General features: G+C 43.9%; 1 protein-coding gene across 4 annotated transcripts in view; it reads right to left on the reverse strand.

The window, feature by feature from the left end:
* Positions 1-20924, reverse strand: part of ST8SIA6 (ST8 alpha-N-acetyl-neuraminide alpha-2,8-sialyltransferase 6) — a 118312-nt gene that overhangs the window by 10901 nt on the left and 86487 nt on the right. For all 4 annotated transcript variants that reach the window (XR_008843847.1, XM_056519181.1, XM_056519182.1 and 1 more), the window contains 3 exons: positions 17294-17438; positions 9510-9622; positions 3718-3810 (listed from right to left, as the gene is read on the reverse strand). Coding sequence is in view for 3 of the 4 variants with exons in the window: in XM_056519181.1 (XP_056375156.1) it covers positions 3718-3810; positions 9510-9622; positions 17294-17438 (351 nt within the window). In the remaining variant the exon portion in view is untranslated. The remainder of the gene's footprint in view (positions 1-3717; positions 3811-9509; positions 9623-17293; positions 17439-20924) is intronic.

Genomic DNA, 20924 nt, shown 5'->3' on the forward strand with positions numbered 1-20924 from the left:
CAACTCACGTTTCTTTAGCCGATTGATTCTGTCTCCTCCCTTCTTACTTTCTGGTACATGATCAATTAGTGTAAACCGTAACTCGCTCTCCGTATGGCCCGCCTCAACAAAATGTTTAGATACCGGCAGATCCAGTCTAGCCTTCCTGATCGAATACCGGTGCTGGTTGAGGCGGGTCCGGAAGTCGAGTGTGGTCTCACCAATGTAAAGAAATCTACAGGGGCATGAAAGTGCATAGATGACAAAATGCGACGTACAAGTTAAAAAGAATTTCAATTTATATTCCCTTAATGTTAGAGGGTGTATAAATGAGGTACCCTTGTTCATCCTGGGGCAGTTGATGCAAGTGCCACAAGGAAATGAACCCTTACGATTAACTGTCAAGTATTTTTGTCGGTCCATCGGGCTTGTGGATACGTCGGTTTTCACCAAACGATCCTTCAAGCTCGGAGACTTCCGATAAGACATCAACGGGGGTATACAGAACTCTGGAATTTCGGGATGACATTTACTCAAGATGCCCCAGTGTTTCCGTACCACACCAGCGATCTTGTCTGATCTACTGTTAAATGTAGATACAAATGCGATCCTTGGTGGTTTAGGAGTTTTTTCAGTCTGGTGAATTAGTAATTTACGGTCCAATTCTAAGGTCTTGTCTTTGCTTGCCAAAAGTAAATTACGTGGATACCCTCTGCGTGCAAAGTTATCCACCATTTTGTCTAAGGCCGGTAGGACTCTGTCATCCACTCCCACCACCCGGCGGGCCCTCATCATCTGGCTTGATGGGAGGGACCGTACCATGGGGCGGGGGTGGTGACTGTCATACCTTAAAACAGAATTGCTGTCCGTCGGTTTCGTATATAGATCGGTGGTCAACCGTCCACCGTCTACACTTACCGACGTATCTAGAAATTGTACTGAAACCGTAGAAGAAGTCAAAGTAAATTTAATATTAGTATGAATCTGGTTCAGAAACCCAAAAAAATCCAAAAGTTGTTCATGTGTACCTGTCCAAATTAAAAAGACATCGTCTATGTAGCGCCACCACCCCAGCACATGGCTGAAGTGGTGCCTCACATAGACGAATGTCTCTTCTAGGGCCGCCATGAACACGTTCGCGTACGTGGGCGCCACGTTCGTGCCCATGGCGGTCCCAGACAACTGCAAATAAAAAATGTCGTTAAACATAAAGTAATTATGTTTCAGTACAATTTCCAGTAATGTCAAGATCAATTTACTCTCTTCCTGTGAATGGTCCAGTGAGATAGCCAGCTGGACTGCCTCCAGTCCTGCCTCGTGGGGTATAGATGTATACAATGAAGAGACGTCTAAGGACGCCAAAATTGTATTTTCAGGAATCTTGATTAATTCTATTTTTCTAAGAAAATCCGCTGTGTCTCTAATAAAAGACTTCGAGTTCACAGCGTAGGTTCTTAGAATCCTGTCCAAAAAAATAGAAATCTGACTAGTAATCGACCCCCTCCCGGAGACAATTGGTCTACCGGGAGGGTCCACAAGAGACTTGTGGATTTTAGGCAGAATATATAAAAAAGGGGTCGTTGGACAAGGAACCACAAGAAAATCATAAAGTGCTTTGTCAATCAAACCCTTTTGAAAAGCAGGGCCCAGGCACTCCTGAATCCTACTGGCTATCTCTCTTTTTGGATCATTTTTCAATTGTTTGTACGTGGTCACATCAGATAATTGTCTATAGACTTCACTCAAGTACTTCGATCGGTCCATGACCACAACCGCCCCGCCTTTATCGGCGGGTTTTACCACCAGGTTGTGGTCATGGACAATTTGATTTAATGCAAGTTGTTGTTTTTTGGTCAAGTTAGGACGTATTGACACATGTTGTTCTGATTTAAATTTTTCAATATCTCGTCTTACTAATGCACAAAAAGTATCGATCGCACTGGAGCTAGTGTGTGGGTTAAAGTTGCTGGGGGGCTTCAAGCCCAAATCTCCAGCCCTGAAGCTCACATCCCTGCAATCAGCGCGATCCACATGTGGGTTTACAGGTTTATTAGCAAACATTACTTTCAACTTAAGTTTCCTAAAACATTTTACGTTTTTCTAGGAAGGTTTGGTATCCATATGTGTACATGAATGGACGTTGTGCATGTGTGGATTTCAAACATACGCAGACACGTAATACCCATTATCAATATATTTACTTATCATTAACATTACGATTATTACCACTATTTTCTCATTCACTGCACATTTTATATCTATTTCTATACACCAACCTTGATCCGTTGGTTCTTAGACGCATGTATATATACACACATATACTACATCCTCTTTGTATATTTTTGGGCACAATGTGGAACTTTGATTCCACATTCTAGTACTCACTTTTCTAGTTATACAAATATTTTTTTCCCCCTTTGCCCTTGGCATGATGTCTCTGGATACACATCTGTACACTTATATACATTTGTGTGCCCATTGACGTATTCACTGACACAATTTCCCAAAAATTTTTTTTCCCCCTATACACATGATGCGTTTTTGATGCGTTTGTTGATACACCATCAATTAATTTTTTGTATGATTGATAAGTTTTTCTGTCATCTACAGATGATTTTTTCTGACCTGCTCTGATCTTTGAACGTTATGATATGTTTTTTTGCCCCTATATTTATTTTGTACATCACCATTTATTTCTTTAGATACTATCTGTATTCCCACCCACTTTTTTACATTGGGACTTGTGATGCTAGTCTGGTCCTGGTGCTTGGGGCGCTCCCGTGTCTCCGCCAGGTCTCTTGATGCCTTTTTCGGCATCAAAGTGGCAGGTGCGCATGCGCGAGTGTGCGCTCCGGTCACGTGATGACGGGGCGGAGCTCGGGATCGTCACATGACCGGGAGCCATATGACCACATGTGAGACGCCGTAATGGCGGCGTCCATACACAGGAGGTGAGTGGTCTGTCCCCATGGCAATGTTGTTTTTAATCACTGGAAGACGTAGTCACAGCTGCGTCTTTATTATCTGCACTTTGTATTTTTAATAACAACGATGATCTATTGTATGTACGGTGACCATTGTTGTTTCTAAACACACTGTTTTCACTTGCACTTTTTATATTATGAATCTTGTACTGATTATGTCTTTTTTACTGTATGAATTTTGTTTGATTATATTGATTGGAGTTTGTAATTAACTTAATATGATACCATATAAAGGTTTGTCTTGCACATTTGTATACCATGCTTGAAAAAGGTGGTGGATATCACTGAAACGTTGCATTTGTACATGGTTTAATAAACACTGCTGTGTTTTTTACTTGATCCCGTGAGTGCTGCTGGACTTATTGTTGGAATTTATGGATGTGGTCTGCGACTGGGACCACGTTTTTTACCTATTGCACCCGGATTACTGTCTCAAGACTTATAGTGGTTGTGCTGTCCTCCGCCATTTGGAAATATATATATATATATATATATATATATAAAAATTAAAAAAAAGTTATTTCTCTTTAACAGTAAGAAAAGCCTGTACCAAGACGGTTGTGCCCAGATCTCTGCTCCCCCACACGGACTGGTTGTGAGATCTTACATAACTTTACATAATTATGCTTGTGGATAGAAATATCCATCTGGAATCTGACGTCTGCCGCTATCATAGACTACAATGACTTCTCTATACACAATGTAACGGGAAGAGAACAAGTGATGGATGAGAACAGAAGGGGCCAACACTTACTTTAGAGCAATGATGCTCGGGTTGACTGTGACGAGGTCCGTCTTATTTCCAACATCAGCGACGGCATTTCCCCAAATAGGTGGGAGGTTACACCTGGAGGGAGGAGAACAGATCGAAATCAATAGAACGACGTCTTATGCAAAAGGCAAAGCCACCAAAGTCTAAAACTTAAAGGGGTACTCCGGTGGAAAACAATAAAAAAAAAAATTTTAAATCAACTTGTGCCAGAAAGTTATAGAGATTTGTAAATTACTTCTATATAAAAAGCTTAACCCTTCCAGTACTTATCAGCTGCTGTATGCTCCAGAGAAAGTTCTTTTTATTTTTTTTATTTTTTTTCTATCTGACCACAGTGCTCTCTGCTGACACCTCTGTCCATGTCAGGAATTGTTAGGTTTGCTATGGGGATTTGCTCCTGCTTTGGACAGTTCCCGACTAGTGATGAGCAGCGGGGGCCATATTCGAATTTGCAATATTTCGCAAATATATTGATGATTATTCATCCTATATTCGTGAAATGCGCTATGTTGATTCACTTTTTTTTCACGCGAATATTCGCATGGAAAATTCACATAAAAATTAGCATGTGAAAAAAAACAAAAAAAAAAACAAAAAAAAGGCGAAAATCTGCATATGAAAAAAATATACGAATATTCATGCTCAACACTATTCCTGACATGGACAGAGGTGTCAGCAGAGAGCACTGTGGTCAGACAGAAAAGAAATTCACAAAGAAAAGAATTTCCTCTGAAGCATACAGCAGCTGATAAGTACTGGAAGAGATAAGATTTTTATATAGAAGTAATTTACAAATCTGCATAACTTTCTGGCACCAGTTGATATAAAAAAAAATAAAAAAGTTTTTCACCGGAGAAACCCCATTAATTCCCAAATAAAGACAAAGAAAAAAAGCAGTGGCAGAACAATGGAAGGTTTTCAGATGCAAAATCTAAAAAAAACAAGAGACCCTCAAACAATAACATATTATGTACAAATGCTACATTCCTGTCTCTTAAAAACATCCCGAAAAATGCCCAAACAATACCATCATACAATGCCCAGATAACAGCTTTATAGTTGGACCTAATGCTGTAATTTAGTCAAAACTGTTGGGCTACATTGACGTTAGAAACAGAATATTGTTGGCAGAAAAAGACCACCTGGTCCATTTGGTCCGCCCTTTGTTTCTATTGCCAAAAGACAAATTTGAATGTAATTTTTTCAAGCTCAGGTGAAATAAAAACAGATTTGCCTTGTGGGGGTAAAAAAAAAAAATAACTTCTCAATCTCACATGACTGTAAATAAATTATCCATAAATTTGTCTCCTTACAGGATAGGTGAGTGGTGTCTGATTGGTGGGGGTCCGAACACTGGTTGTCTTCATCAGTCCCATAGAGTTTGAACAGAGCAGCAGTTCACATACTCAACTATTGCTCCATTTGAAGTGCAATTGAGACCTCCATTTTCCTGATTGGTGCAGGTCTTCAGTTTGGCCTTAAAGGGGTATTCCAGGAAAAACCATATTATATATATATATATATTTATATATATATATTTATATCAACCGGCTCCAGAAAGTTAAACAGATTTGTAAATTACTTCTATTAAAAAATCTTAATCCTTTCAATAATTATCAGCTGCTGAAGTTGAGTTGTTGTTTTCTGTCTGGCAACAGTGCTCTCTGCTGACATCTCTGCTTGTCTCGGGAACTGCACAGAGTAGAAGAGGTTCCCGAGACACGTGTCATCAGAGAGCACTTAGACAGAATAGAACAACTCAACTTCAGCAGCTCATAAGTACTGAAAGAATTAAGATTTTTTAATAGAAGTAATTTACAAATCTGTTTTCTGGAGCCAGTTGATCTATATAAAAAAAAAGTTTATTTCCCGGATAAAGGGGTACTCCGGTGGAAAACATTAATTTTTTATTTTTTTTAAATCAACTGTTGCCAGAAAGTTAAACAGATTTGTAAATGACTTCTATTAAAAAAATCTTTCCCCTTCCAGTACTTTTTAGCAGCTGTATGCTACAGAGGAAATTATTTTATTTTTGAATTTCTTTTTTGTCTTGTCCACAGTGCTCTCTGCTGACACCTGCTTGTCCAGAGCAGGAGAAAATCCCGATTGCAAACCTATGCTGCTCTGGACAGTTCCTGACGAGGCCAGAGGTGTCAGCAGAGAGCACTGTGGACAAGACGAAAAAGAAATTCAAAAATAAAAAAATTTCCTCTGTAGCATACAGCTGCTAAAAACTACTGGAAGGGTAAAGATTATTATTATTTTTTTTTTTTAAAAGAAGTCATTTACAAATCTGTTTAACTTTCTGGCACCAGTACCTCTAACATCTTAAAGGGGTACTCTGGTGGGAATTTTTTTTTTTTTTTTTCAAATCAACTGATTCTAGAAAGTTAAACAGATTCGTAAATTACTTCTATATAGAAATCTTCATCCTTCCAGTACTTATCAGCTGCTGTATGCTCCCGAGGAAGTTGTGTAGTTCATTCCAGTCTGACCACAGTGCTCTCTGCTGCCACCTCTGTCCATGTCAGGTACTGTCCAGAGCAGGAGAAAATCCTCAGAGCAAACCTTCCACCCTTTATATTGCTGTATTGTCCTTAGGTTCATCAACGAGTGATCCCCAACCTGTCGTTCTCCAGCTGTTGCAAAACTCCAACTCCCAACATGCCCTGACAGCCGTTGGCTGTCAGGGCATGCTGGGAGTTGGAGTTTTGCAACAGCTGTAAAGCAATCGCTCTCCCCGCCATGATTTAGCGCAAATTCACACTTGGTGGGATGAGCGAGCCTCTAGTTAATAAATCATAAATCGCTCGAGTTATGGAGATGAATGGTAAAGTTGTTAGTTCTTCAAGAACAAAGCAAAGGACAATGACTTAACGTCCTCCAGATACGGAGTGTTCCTTAATCTCACTGATCATTACCACGCTAAAAGATTTACAACGGGAAGAATGGCCGCCATCAAAAATTAATCTGATTATTTTATCTTGTTAAATTGTGGTCTCCAGATGAGCGCCACATCCAGAAGAGGACATTACCGAAATTTAATGCAGCTCGTAAATACCGACGCTTACACAGCGGCTCCGGGAAAAAAACAACTTAACTGCTACTTTTACTGCCCTCATTTATTACTCCTAATGAAGGATGGCGCGTCTCCTTCTCTTACTTAACGTTCGCCCAACTGCGCAATGATCAGTGAAGGAGCCTTATTCCTTAAATCAAATTTACAGAGAGAACGGAAAGTCTTCAAATCACTCTTTACATTTTTTTAAAATTTATATATATATATATATATATATATATATATTTTTTTTTTTATTTATTTTTTTTTATTTTGAATGTATGTTTAAAGTGAAACTCTGGGCAAATTCTCAAAATTTTCTGTCAAAAACCATGATCGGTAATTCATAAGGGTGGGGTCACACGTAAAGGATCCGCAGTGTATTTTACGCTGCGGATGTGCCAGTAACCTGATCCATAGTGTGCCTCCAGCTGTTGCCATAACCCCACACTGTCCCGCCACCTGGCCGGCTTGAAGAGACAATTCACCACTCGCCAAGCACACTCGCAGCTACAATGAGTACACCGCGCGTGCTGACTCGCAGGCCCCTGTAAGGATGCTTGGATTGGCGGATTGCCGCTGCGTACAGGCTAGGGGGCGGGGCAACAGCTGGCAGCACACTATGGGTCGGGTCATCAGCGAATCCGCAGCCTAAAATACGCTGGGATCTGTTTCGTGTGACCCTTCCCTTAAAGGGGAACTCCAGTATATTCCATCTTATCCCCTATCCACAGAATAGGGGATACTAGTCTGATTGCAGGGGGTCCGACTACTGGGACCACCCGCGATCTCCTGGCCGGCGCCTTGGCTCTCCTCATGTATTGAGTGACCTCCGCTCCATGCCGGATTACTGTCGACCACTGCACGACGCGGTGGTCGACATGTCCCCTCCATGTATCTCTATGGGAGAGCCCGAGATATACAAGCGCTGTATCACCGGCTCTCTCCTAGCGATACATGGAGGGGGAGTCGACGACACATGCTACAAGCGAGAAAAGAGTTGTTTTATTTTTTATTTTTTTAAGTGCTCTCTATCACCCAAAGTGCAGGAAAAAGTGCAAACGTGTCACACTAAAAAAAACGTGCACAAAGGATGTGGTCTATTGCTAAGCCGTTCTTCAACATAAGAGAGGCCCCCAACAAACCTACCCTTCACCTCCGAGCCAAAAGGCACCTGCAAGGATCCCGGTTCGATGCCCCTTTTCGCCGAAGCTACTAAGGGGCCACAAATGCCCCTGGCTTCAACCTAGGCGTTAACCAGGGTATCAGCCAAGGAGCCGTATACTGATGGCATCTCGAACGAAGCCAAGATGCCCGGGGGTTGCCAGGAGGAGAGGAACCTGATGGCATCATACACCTCCCCTAGACCGCCAGGAGGGACACCCAGAAGGGCTACCGCATCCTGACAAATCCTGTGTACAAACAAAACACGCAAAGTGGCACAGTGACCTACAAAAATAATAAGTGAATGAGTGCAGATATACTGTCCGGTCATCCAGCCGGATCTATAAAAAATTTCCCTGATCCTAGCCAGAAGGCCGGGATACCAGGGGTGAGTGCCAAAGGTGAAGAGTTAATGGTGCAGTGCGTTCACTCAGTGAGCTATCACACCCAGTGTGTTTCGGCACCTCAGGGTCACCACTCCCCGAGGCACAGAAGTACCTCGCCTCTACACCCCCCAACCTCATGGCGAGACCCGGAGGAAACAGGTCACATCAGGGAAGCCGTTGAGCTGGTTACGTGGCACCTGCCCCCTCCATGCAGCACCCATCCCAACCAGCCCCACACCGGCGTTTCTCTCCACAACAGCTGGAGGCGCCCTGGTTGGGAAACACTGATCTAGACACAGGACAGGATAGGAGATTAAAGGGGTACTCCGGTTGAAACCTTTTTTTTTTTTTTTAAATCAACTGGTGCCAGAAAGTTAAACAGGTTTGTAAATGACTCCTATTAAAAAAATCTTAATCCTTCCAGTACTTATTAGCAGCAGTATACTACAGAGGAGATTCTTTTCTGTCTGGCCACAATGCTCTCTGTCTGACACCTCTGTCCATGTCAGGAACTGTCCAGAGCAGGAGAAAATTCCCATTTAAAATATATGCTGCTCTGGACAGTTCCTAAAATGGAGCACTGAGGACAAACAGAAAAGAAATCCAAAAAGAAAAGACTTTCTTCTGTAGTATTCAGCAGCTAATAAGTACTGGAAGGATTAATTTTTTTTTTAAATTAGAAGTCATTTACAATAGGTTTAACTTTTTGTCACCAGTTGAGTTAAAATAAATAAATAAATAAATGAATATTCCACCGGAGTACCCCTTTAAGGAAGAAAACTTTTTTCTGCAGTGTTTAGGCGCAAAAAAAAAACCCCTGCACCCTAGTTTAATCTGAGCTGCATTCAGCATAGGGGCTTCTTGTCCTGAAGCCCCCCATTGGTTTTATAAGCAGCTTCAGAGCGGGACCCCATGATAAGAAGTGACATGTGACGTGCGATTCATTCTCTCCCATTGACAACAATGTGGTTTTTGGCGCAATTTAATGTCAGTGTGAACGTAAACTAACACCGCAGGAAATTGTGCACGTTAGGTTTCCAAAATGATGCCCCCTTTCACTGACATCCTGAGGATCTGCCATAAGTGCAGGAATATCCCATTAAAGCACTGGGTTCTGTATGATATTTTTATATGAAATGAAATGATACAGCCCCGTTTCTTCTTACCGAAAGACAAAATCCGACCGGTCGATTTCAGCACCGCAGCTGCTGTTAGTTAATATTCCGCCATTTCCCACCACGGCACATTGCTTGAAGGGAATTCCCTCAAAGGGTTGTGACTGAAATACAAAACAGGACATGTCATTAAGATGTCTCTTCTGATACCTTTATATACAGCCCAGTAAACCAAGAAGCACCGGCAAAGGCAGAGGAAAGATTTAAAGGGTTAACCACACAATGCGGTTCTGCCATATGACCGAAAAATATAATGCTTCTCTATGTTACTCAGTAGGTCATGATGATGCTTTACATGACTTTTGTTATGTGTCAAGCTTCTGTATTTGGCTCAAAAATCCCTCTGTTCTTGCTGCTCACTCATTCTGACATCCAACGCTCAGGAAGGGGCATGTCCAAGGCAAGCACTGAACCCGCCCTCACTCACCATGCCTTTACTTGCTCCCTGAGTCTGCCGTACTGTGTGTGGTCAATACAGTATAGCAATGCGGTGAAAAACCACATGTTAAAGGGGGTATTCCAGAAAAAAAAATGCTATATATCAACTGGCTTCGGAAAGTTAAACAGATTTGTAAATTACTTTTATTAAAAAATCTTAATACTTCCAATAATTATCAGCTGCTGAAGATGAGTTGTTCTTTTCTGTCTGGCAACAGTGCTCTCTGCTGACATCTGCTTGTCTCGGTAACTGCACAGAGTATAAGAGGTTTGCTATGGGGATTTGCTTCTACTCTTTACAGTTCCTGAGACAGGTGTCATCAGAGAGCACTTAGACAGAAAAGAACAACTCAACTTCAGCAGCTTATAAGAACTGAAAGGATTAAGATTTTTTAATAGAAGTAATTTACAAATCTGTTTAACTTTCTGGAGCCAGATGATATAAAAAAAAGTTTTTTTTGCTGGATAACCCCTTTAACCCTGCTCCAACTTTACAACTGTGATGCGCCATTAGGATGGCTCATGCATTTTGCAATTGCAACTTTTCCATGGCAAATTGTAAAGCAACTGCAACACAACCTGATCCGGTGATTTCACCCTAATACTATAAACAGTATAGAAGAAAATGTAATGCAGTAAGATAGCATGAACAGTAATAGTCACTGTCTTTACATGTAACATATAGAATCACAAACAAATAAAAAGAGAATCACAAACCAACATGTCTCTTTCCAGATCATACATTTTACACGTTAGCCACAACAACTAAAGACAAGCAAATAGTCCATATAACAGATATTGTACCCATAACCACCTGGGATTATTGTTGTGTATTATCCAACAATTACATGGTGTACAGTAGATGGCGGACTGCACAAGCAAATTAACTAAGCCATGCCCAAAGCTGGGGAAAGATGAGTTTTGTGGACATGTGCTGGTAGCCATCTTGGATTTTTTTAGTTCCAGTTCTGGCCCCAAGAGTGCTGGAGCACCTGAGAGGAACCTGCTAGCAAGTTGGAGAGATCCAGAGCTGGTTACATGAAAGTTAGGGTGCGTTCACACTGAGTAATTCAAGAGGAATTTACTCGAGTAATTCCTCATGAATTCTCCGCTCCAAATTAATTCACATCTCCTCTGTCCATTGACTTTAATGTTTTTTCCGCTGTCCAGTTCACACTGCGGAAATTCTGCTAGCGGAATTCCGACGCTAAATTCCGTTCCGCTTGAAGAAAGAACATGTTCATTCTTCAAGCGGAATCCGCTAGCAGAAATCAATAGAAGTCAATTGTAAAAAAAACATTCCGCCCGACATTGTTTTCGTGCGGAATTTGCACAAAATTCACACGGAATTCGCTCGGAAATGGCTGAAAAACCCTTCACTTCTTTCTCCCCCATTTCTGCGCGCAATTCCGCGCAAATTCTTATATATTTTTTTCTACATGATACTTCTCCTTTAATCCATCAGAGATGTTCCCAACGGGCGGGTTCTTTCCAGTCTGACCACAGTGCTCTCTGCTGACACCTCTGTCCATGTCAGGAACTGTCCATAGCAAACTTCTCCTGCTCTAGACAGTTCCTGACACGGACAAAGGTGTCAGCAGAGAGCACTGTGGTCAGACTGGAAAGAACTGCACAACTTCCTCTGGAGCATACAGCAGCTGATAAGTACTGAAAGGATTAAGCTTTTTAAACAGAAGTAACTGTTTAACCTCTTCAGGACACAGGGCGTATGGATACGCCCTGCATTCCGAGTCCTTAAGGACCGAGGGCGTATCCATACGTCCGTGGGAAATCCGGTCCCCACCGCTAGTCGGTTGGGGACCGGAGCCGGATGCCTGCTGAAATCATCAGGCAACCTGAACCCCCCCCCATGTCGGCGATCGGAGAAAATCGCATGTCAATTCAGACATGCGATTTTCTCCAATTCCGGGCTGAACGGGTCTCTGGTGACCCGATCACCCGGAAAATAGGGCTGATCAGAGCTGTCAGCAACAGCCCCGATCAGCCTAAGGGATAGGAGTGAGGTCGCAGAGCTGCGATCTCCTCCTATCCCCTGCCATTACTCAGAACGGGGTTCTGACCAATGGCAGCGCAGGACAGGGGGTTGCCATGGCAACCCCCGTTCTGCCCGCCCCTGGATGTCGAGGGGCTCTGGGAAGAAGATGGAGGCCGTACCTGCAGGAGAAGATGCCTGGGGACCTGGGATCTTCGCTGGACCCTGCTGGATCTTTGCTCAGGTAGGGAATCGACAGTGGGGGGGGGGAAATTGAAAGTGAAAGTAAATCGATCTTTACTGTGGCAACATCTGGAGGGTCACAGTTTGGAGACCACTGTTACAGTGGTGCCCAAACATTAGCCCTCCAGATGTAGCCAAACTACAACTCTCAGCATGCCTCGACTGCCCAGGCATGCTGGGAGTTGTAGCTCTGTAACATCTGTCCCTTCAGATTTAGCAATTTTCATGACATTTTTGAAAATTGCTGCTCTATTTTGAAGCCCTCTAATTTTTTTAAAAAAGCAAAAATATGTCCATTTTATGATGCCAACATAAAGTGGACATATTGTGTTTGTGAAGAAAAATAAAATTTATTTGGAATATCCATTTTCCTTACAAGCCGAGAGCTTCAAAGTTAGAAAAATGCTAAATTTTCAAAATTTTCATGAAATTTGGGGATTTTTCATCAAAAAAGGATGCAAGTAATGCCGAAATTTTACCACCAAAATAAAGTAGAATATGTCACGAAAAAACAATCTCAGAATCAGAATATTCGGTAAAAGCGTTTTCGCGTTATTAATTCGTAAAGTGACGGTGGTCATAATTGCGAAAAAGGGCTCAGTCCTTAAGGTGAAAAAGGGCTGCGTCCTTAAGGGGTTAAAGGGGTACTCCGCTGCCCCAGCAATCGGAACATTCAGCCAACGGCTGTCCGGGCATGCTGGGAGTTGTAGTTTTGCAACATCTGGAGGTCCGCAGGTTGAAGACCACTGCTATAGTGGATTACATCTGAGTACCCCTTTAAAGAGGTTATCCAGGAAAAAACTTTTTTTTATATATCAACTGGCTCCAGAAAGTTAAACAGATTTGTAAATTACTTCTATTAAAAAATCTTAATCCTTTCAGTACTTATGAGCTTCTGAAGTTAAGGATGTTCTTTTCTGTCTAAGTAATCTCTGATGACACGTGTCTCGGGAACCGCCCAGTTTAGAAGAGGTTTGCTATGGGAATTTGCTTCTAAACTGGGCGTTTCCCGAGACACGTGTCATCAGAGATTAACTTTCTGGAACCAATTGATATATAAAAAAAAGTTTTTTCCTGGATAACCCCTTTAATCTCCTATCCTGTCCTGTGTCTAGATCAGTGTTTCCCAACCAGGGCGCCTCCAGCTGTTGCAAAACAACAAATCCCAGCATGCCCGGACAGCCAACGGCTGTCCGGGCATGCTGGGAGTTGTAGTTTTGCAACATCTGGAGGTCCACAGGTTGGAGACCACTGCTATAGTGGATTACATCTGACACGGTGTTCTAGCTTTAGTGCTATTCTACAGAGAAAGTGATTCCCGGCTCGGAGCCGACATCATCAGTTCCACACAATTAGTGTTATTACCAGCAAAATGGTCAAGGGTTCCGCTAGTTAAGAACTGTAACGCACTAATTCCGCGTCTTTTAACTTTGATTAAACGAGACCTGATGAAACTTGTGTAACCTACAGGGCCGAAAAGTGAAAAGCGCTAGTTTATTGAAAATGGTAGGTCAGGAAACATGGAGAAGTGTAGCCTTCATCTACAGGCCTGATCAACCATGCAGGGGCAGACTATCATGTGTTCTGTCAGCCCAATAGGGACCCTGTGATCATTGGGGCCCTCAACTCACATGAGTGACAATGGACCTCTGTCTAACCTACCATCAGTATGATAGCATGACAAGCAGGGCTCAAGTCCTGCAGGAACGCATGGGAACTGCGTTCCTGCGCTTTTTCCACAGCAGGAACGCCGTTCCCATTAGCAGGAGTCCTGCAGGAGCAGCCCTTATGTGGAAGAGTTCCCACACTTTTTTTGGTCTAGGACTTGACCCCTGATGACAAGTATACAGTGAAGGGAACAATGATTTAGATGTTCATTGGCAAACTTCAGACGGCCTGAATATGAGCTTTCTGGAGCAGGGGGGCCTTGTGGATGCTGCAGGATTTCAGTGTTAAAAGGGTACTCTACTGGCCAGCGTGGAAATAAATGTTCTGAACACTGTTTTAGCGCTGCGGGGGTCAGCCATGCCCCCTTGTGACATCATGGCCACGCCCCCTCAATGCAAGTCTATGGGAGGGGCGTGACAGCCGTATATTAGGTCGGAATGTGAGGACGGGGATATGAGGACGGGGCTATGGGGACGGGGCTATGGGGACGGGGCTATGGGGACGGGGCTATGGGGACGGGCTATGAGGACGGGCTATGAGGACGGGCTATGAGGACGGGATATGGGGTTGGTATATGAGGACGGAATATGAGGACGGGATATGAGGTCGGGATATGAGGACGGGATATGAGGTTGGGATATGGGGTTGATATATGAGGACGGGATATGAGGACGGGATATGAGGACGGGATATGAGGACGGGATATGAGGACGGGCTATGAGGTTGAGCTATGAGGACGGGCTATGAGGTTGGGATATGGGGTTGGTATATGAGGATGGGATATGAGGTCGGGATATGAGGACAGGATATGAGGACGGGATATGAGGACGGGATATGAGGACGGGATATGAGGACGGGATATGAGGTTGGGATATGGGGTTGATATATGAGGACGGGATATGAGGATGGGCTATGAGGTTGAGCTATGAGGACGGGCTATGAGGACGGGCTATGAGGTCGGGCTATGAGGACGGGCTATGAGGACGGGCTAGGAGGACGGGATAGGAGGACGGTATAGGAGGACGGTATAGGAGGACAGGATATGAGGTCGGGATATGAGGATGGGATATGAGGACGGGATATGAGGTTGGGATATGGGGTTGGGATATGAGGAAAGGATATGAGGACGGGATATGAGGTCGGGATATGAGGTCGGGCTATGAGGTTGAGCTATGAGGACGGGATATGAGGTTGGGATATGGGGTTGGTATATGAGGATGGGATATGAGGTCGGGATATGAGGACAGGATATGAGGACGGGATATGAGGACGGGATATGAGGACGGGATATGAGGTTGGGATATGGGGTTGATATATGAGGATGGGATATGAGGATGGGCTATGAGGTTGAGCTATGAGGATGGGCTATGAGGACGGGCTATGAGGACGGGCTATGAGGACGGGCTATGAGGTCGGGCTATGAGGACGAGCTATGAGGACGGGATATGAGGTTGGGATATGGGGTTGGTATATGAGGATGGGATATGAGGTCGGGATATGAGGACGGGATATGAGGACAGGATATGAGGACGGGATATGAGGACGGGATATGAGGACGGGATATGAGGTTGGGATATGGGGTTGATATATGAGGACGGGATATGAGGATGGGCTATGAGGTTGAGCTATGAGGACGGGCTATGAGGACGGGCTATGAGGACGGGCTATGAGGACGGGCTATGAGGACGGGCTAGGAGGACGGGATAGGAGGACGGTATAGGAGGACGGTATAGGAGGACAGGATATGAGGTCGGGATATGAGGATGGGATATGAGGACGGGATATGAGGTTGGGATATGGGGTTGGGATATGAGGAAAGGATATGAGGACGGGATATGAGGTCGGGATATGAGGTCGGGCTATGAGGTTGAGCTATGAGGACGGGATATGAGGTTGGGATATGGGGTTGGTATATGAGGATGGGATATGAGGTCGGGATATGAGGACAGGATATGAGGACGGGATATGAGGACGGGATATGAGGACGGGATATGAGGTTGGGATATGGGGTTGATATATGAGGACGGGATATGAGGATGGGCTATGAGGTTGAGCTATGAGGACGGGCTATGAGGACGGGCTATGAGGACGGGCTATGAGGACGGGCTATGAGGTCGGGCTATGAGGACGGGCTATGAGGACGGGCTATGAGGACGGGATATGAGGACGGGATAGGAGGACGGGATAGGAGGACGGTATAGGAGGACAGGATATGAGGTCGGGATATGAGGATGGGATATGAGGACGGGATATGAGGTTGGGATATGGGGTTGGGATATGAGGAAAGGATATGAGGACGGGATATGAGGTCGGGCTATGAGGTCGAAATATGAGATCGGAATATGAGGACGGGATATGAGGATAGATATGAGGACGGGATATGACGATAGATATGAGGACGGGATATGAGGTTGGGTATGAGGAAAGGATATGAGGACGGGATATGAGGTCGGGCTATGAGGTCGAAATATGAGATCGGAATATGAGATCGGAATATGAGATCGGAATATGAGGACGGGATATGAGGACGGGATATGAGGACGGGATATGAGGTTGGGATATGAGGACGGGATATGAGGTCGGGCTATGAGGTCGAAATATGAGATCGGAATATGAGATCGGAATATGAGGACGGGATATGAGGACGGGATATGAGGACGGGATATGAGGTTGGGATATGAGGACGGGATATGAGGTCGGGATATGAGGTCGGGATATGAGGACGAGATATGAGGACATGATATGAGGACAGGATATGAGGTCGGGACATGGGGTTGGGATATGAGGACAGGATATGAGGTTGGGATATGGGGTTGTATAGGAGGACAGGATATGAGGTCGGGATATGAGGTCGGGATATGAGGACGGGATATGAGGTTGGGATATGAGGACGGGATATGAGGACGGGATATGAGGACGGGATATGAGGACGGGATATGAGGTCGGGATATGAGGACGGGATATGAGGTCGGGATATGAGGTCGGGACATGGGGTTGGGATATGAGGACAAGAGCATTATTGTTGCTTTTCCTCTCCCATAAGATAGGAAGACCAGGCAACGGGTAATCTGCTACTAAAGTCTATAAAGTCCATTTATCACTCTCAGAGTAAAGCCGATCAGAAAGAGGGGGCACGGTCCTCTGCTGCGCTCTTCTGCCCCTTCGTGATCATTTCGAGTCCCAGCACCGGGATTCCAACAATCAAGACTTCTGACGTAACACCGTAACAATTCAGAAGTTTTATAAAGCGACCGTCCCCCTTTAAACATAGAAACAACAAACAAAGGTAACAACCAATCCCTGACAGGCGCCACTCCGAGACGTCGCTCAGACTCCGTGCGGCTTCTCGGCGGGCGCCATTCCATTTGCATTAGCGGTAATAAGGTATAATTAATTTCCCGCCGCACGAGCTAATCGCGTTTAAGCTTCTTACCTTCGGCAGCATTCTGTAAATGTCCTCCGCAATTAAAATGTTCTTTTTACTTTCCACCTCGTAAGTGATGTTACTTCCCAGCGAGGTATTGTTCTGCGTCACGATGAAGTTGTTAACCGCGTTGCAGCAGGAAGACAAGTAAAATCTGCAAAGAAAGGCAGATTATCAATCCGGACCTAGCCACTAATTCTTTAAAGAAGTACTCCGAGTTTTATTTATTTATTTATTTTTGGCCCATACCATGCACACTCACTATCACTGGTCATACAGCACCATCTGTTTAATTAAAATAAGGCCTTTGTTATAGGCGTGTACTTGGAATGGTCACGCATGGGAGAACTAGAGGATTAATTTAATTGTTCATTTAACCCCCCCCCCCCAATTGATACAAACGTCTTAAAATAATTATTCAAAAATTTTTTTTTTTTTTTTGCGCAATACATTTGTGTTTCTAAGAAAAATATAAAATAAATTATTTTGTTCTGGTCATGAAGTGGTTAAAATCCTGTCCCTATACTTTATGCATCAGTGTTTTGCAAACAGCGTGTCTCTAGCTGTTGCAAAACTACAACTCCCAGCATGCCCGGACAGCCGTTGGCTGTCCGGGCATGCTGGGAGTTGTAGTTTTGCAACAGCTGGAGACACACTATTTGAAAAACACTACTAACCATGCAGCATTTTTATTAATTTTTTTGTCTTTTTTTTTTTTTTAGGGGGAAAAATGCAGCGCCAGATGTTAGCTGAAAGTCAATAGGAAATTATGAAACACCAAACTCATTTAGTGTTTTGTTTTTTTTTCCTTTTGCCATTTTTGCATTTTTTTTTTTTTTTTGCAGTTTTTTTGGCGGGCGAAATCTTAGAAGTCTAGGGCAGGAAAAAAAAGCCATCAAAAACGTCATATGGGTTTAACCTTGGTGTTTTATTTAGAGATGAGCGAATTTACAGTAAATTCGATTCGTCACGAACTTCTCGGCTCGGCAGTTGATGACTTATCCTGCATAAATTAGTTCAGCTTTCCGGTGCTCCAGTGGGCTGGAAAAGGTGGATACATTCCTAGGAGACTCTTTCCTAGGACTGTATCCACCTTTTCCAGCCCACCGGAGCACCTGAAAGCTGAACTAATTTATGCAGGATAAGTCATCAACTGCCGAGCCGAGAAGTTCGTGACGAATCGAATTTACTGTAAGTTCGCTCATCTCTAGTTTTATTCCCTCAATTCTTCAACAGAAATCCTTAAAGGGGTACTCCGGTGGAAAACTTTTTTTTTCTTATAAATCAACTGGTGCCAGAAAGTTAAACAGATTTGTAAATTACTTCTATTAAGGGTGCGTTCACACGGGCGTATTTGTCAGCGGATCTTTAGCTGCGGATCCGCTGACAAAGGCCCCTAAAGTGCTGCCCTCTTTGTGCCTGCTAATAGGGGCAATCCGCCGCTACCAGCAGGCACTCTGCGATGTGCAAGTTACCCTGCAGTGTACTCGCACACATCGCGGCCGCTCTCTGTGTAGCTCAGGGAGCCGGGGGAGCGGCCGCGATGTGCGGGATGTGCGGATACACTGCGACTCGCACTTCACAGTGTGTCTGCTGGTAGCGGCGCATTGCCGCTATTAGCAGGCACAAAGAGGGCAGCACTTTAGGGGCCTTTGTCAGCGGATCCGCAGCTGCGGATCCGCTGACAAATATGCCCGTGTGAACGCACCCTAAAAAATCTTAATCCTTCCAGTACTTATTAGCTGCTGAATACTACAGAGGAAATTATTTTCTTTTTGGACCACAGTGCTCTCTGCTGACATCCTTCCAGTACTTATCAGCTGCTGACTACTACAGAGGAAATGGTTTTCTTTTTGGAACACAGAGCTCTCTGCTGACATCATGACCACAGTGCTCTCTGCTGACATCTCTGTCCATTTTAAGAACCGTCCACAGTAGCATATGTTTGCTATGGGGATTTTCTCCCACTCTGGACAGTTCTTAAAATGAACAGAGATGTCAGCAGAGAGCTCTGTGTTCCAAAAAGAAAACCATTTCCTCTGTAGTAGTCAGCAGCTGATAAGTACTGGAAGGATAAGGAATTTTTTATAGAAGTAATTTACAAATCCGTTTAACTTTCTGGCACCATTTGATTTAAAAAAAAAAAAAAAAAAAAGTTTTTCACCGGAGTACCCCTTTAAACAGGTACTCCGGAGAAAAAAAAACATAAACACACATATATATATATATATATATATATATATATATATATATATATATATAACAAGTTACATCTATTAAAAAAGATCTTAATCTTTCTAGTACTTATCAGCTGCTGTATGCTCTACAGGAAGTTGTGTAGTTCTTTCCAGTCTGACCACAGTGCTCTCTGCTGCCACCTCTGTCCATGTTAGGAACTTTCCAGAGCAGGAGCAAATCCCCATAACAAACCTCTCCTGCTCTGGAAAGTTCCTTACAAGGACATGAGCAGCAGCAGAGAGCACTGTCAGACTAGAAAGAACTACACAACTTCCTCTGGAGCATATGGGAGCTTATAAGTACTGGAAGGATTAAGATTTTTATGTAGAAGGAATTTACAGAACTGTATAACTTTTTGTCACCAGTTGATTTGAAAGCTTTTTTTTTTTTTTTTTAGATCAACTGGCTCCAGAAAGTTAAACAGATTTGTAAATTACTTCTATTAAAAAAATCTTAATCCTTCCAATAATTATCAGCTGCTGAAGTTGAGTTGTTCTTTTCTGTCTAAGTGCTCTCTGATGACACGTGTCTCGGGAGCTGTCCAGAGTAGAAGTAAATTCGGGACAGCTCCCGAGACACTTGTCATCAGAGAGCACGTAGACAGAAAAGAACAATTCAACTCCAGCAGCTCATAAGTACAGAAAGGATTAAGATTTTTTTAATAGAAGTAATTTACAAATCTGTATAAGTTTCTGGGGCCAGTTTAAATATAAAAAAAAGTTTTTTCCTGGATAACCCCTTTAAGTCACATAATGAAAGAATCACATGACTTGTCATAAGAAAAAAACACCAAAGGTAAAAAATGTCAAGATTTAAATCCACTATATTTGAAAAAATGACATATAAACCACATCTTGTGAGTGCAAAATAACAATTTTTAAGGGGCACTCCGCCCCTAGACATCTTATGGATAGGGGATAAGATGTCAGATCGCCGCGGACCCACTGCTGGGGACCCCGGGGATCGCTGCTGCGGCACCGCGCTATCATTACTGCGCAGAATGAGATCGCTCTGCACGTAATGACGGGCAATACAGGGGCCGGAGCATCGTTACGTCACGGCTCCGCCCCTCGTGATGTCACGGCCCGCCCCCGTCAATACAAGTCTATGGGAAGGGGGCGTGGCGGTCGTCACGCCCCCTGCCATAGACTTGCATTAAGGGGACGGGCCGTGATGTCATGAGGGGCGGAGCCATGACGTCACGCTGCTCCGGCCCCTGTATCGCCCGTCATTACGCGCAGAGCGATCTCACTCTGCGCAGTAATGATGGCGGGGTGCCGCAGCAGCGATCCCCGGGGTCCCCGGCAGCGGGACCCCGGCGATCTGACATCTTATCCCCTTTCCTTTGGATAGGGGATAAGATGCCAGGGGCGGAGTACCTCTTTACCATTATCCATACTCT

Source organism: Hyla sarda, chromosome 5, assembly GCF_029499605.1.
Source record: "Hyla sarda isolate aHylSar1 chromosome 5, aHylSar1.hap1, whole genome shotgun sequence".
Classification (NCBI taxonomy): Eukaryota; Metazoa; Chordata; class Amphibia; order Anura; family Hylidae; genus Hyla; species Hyla sarda.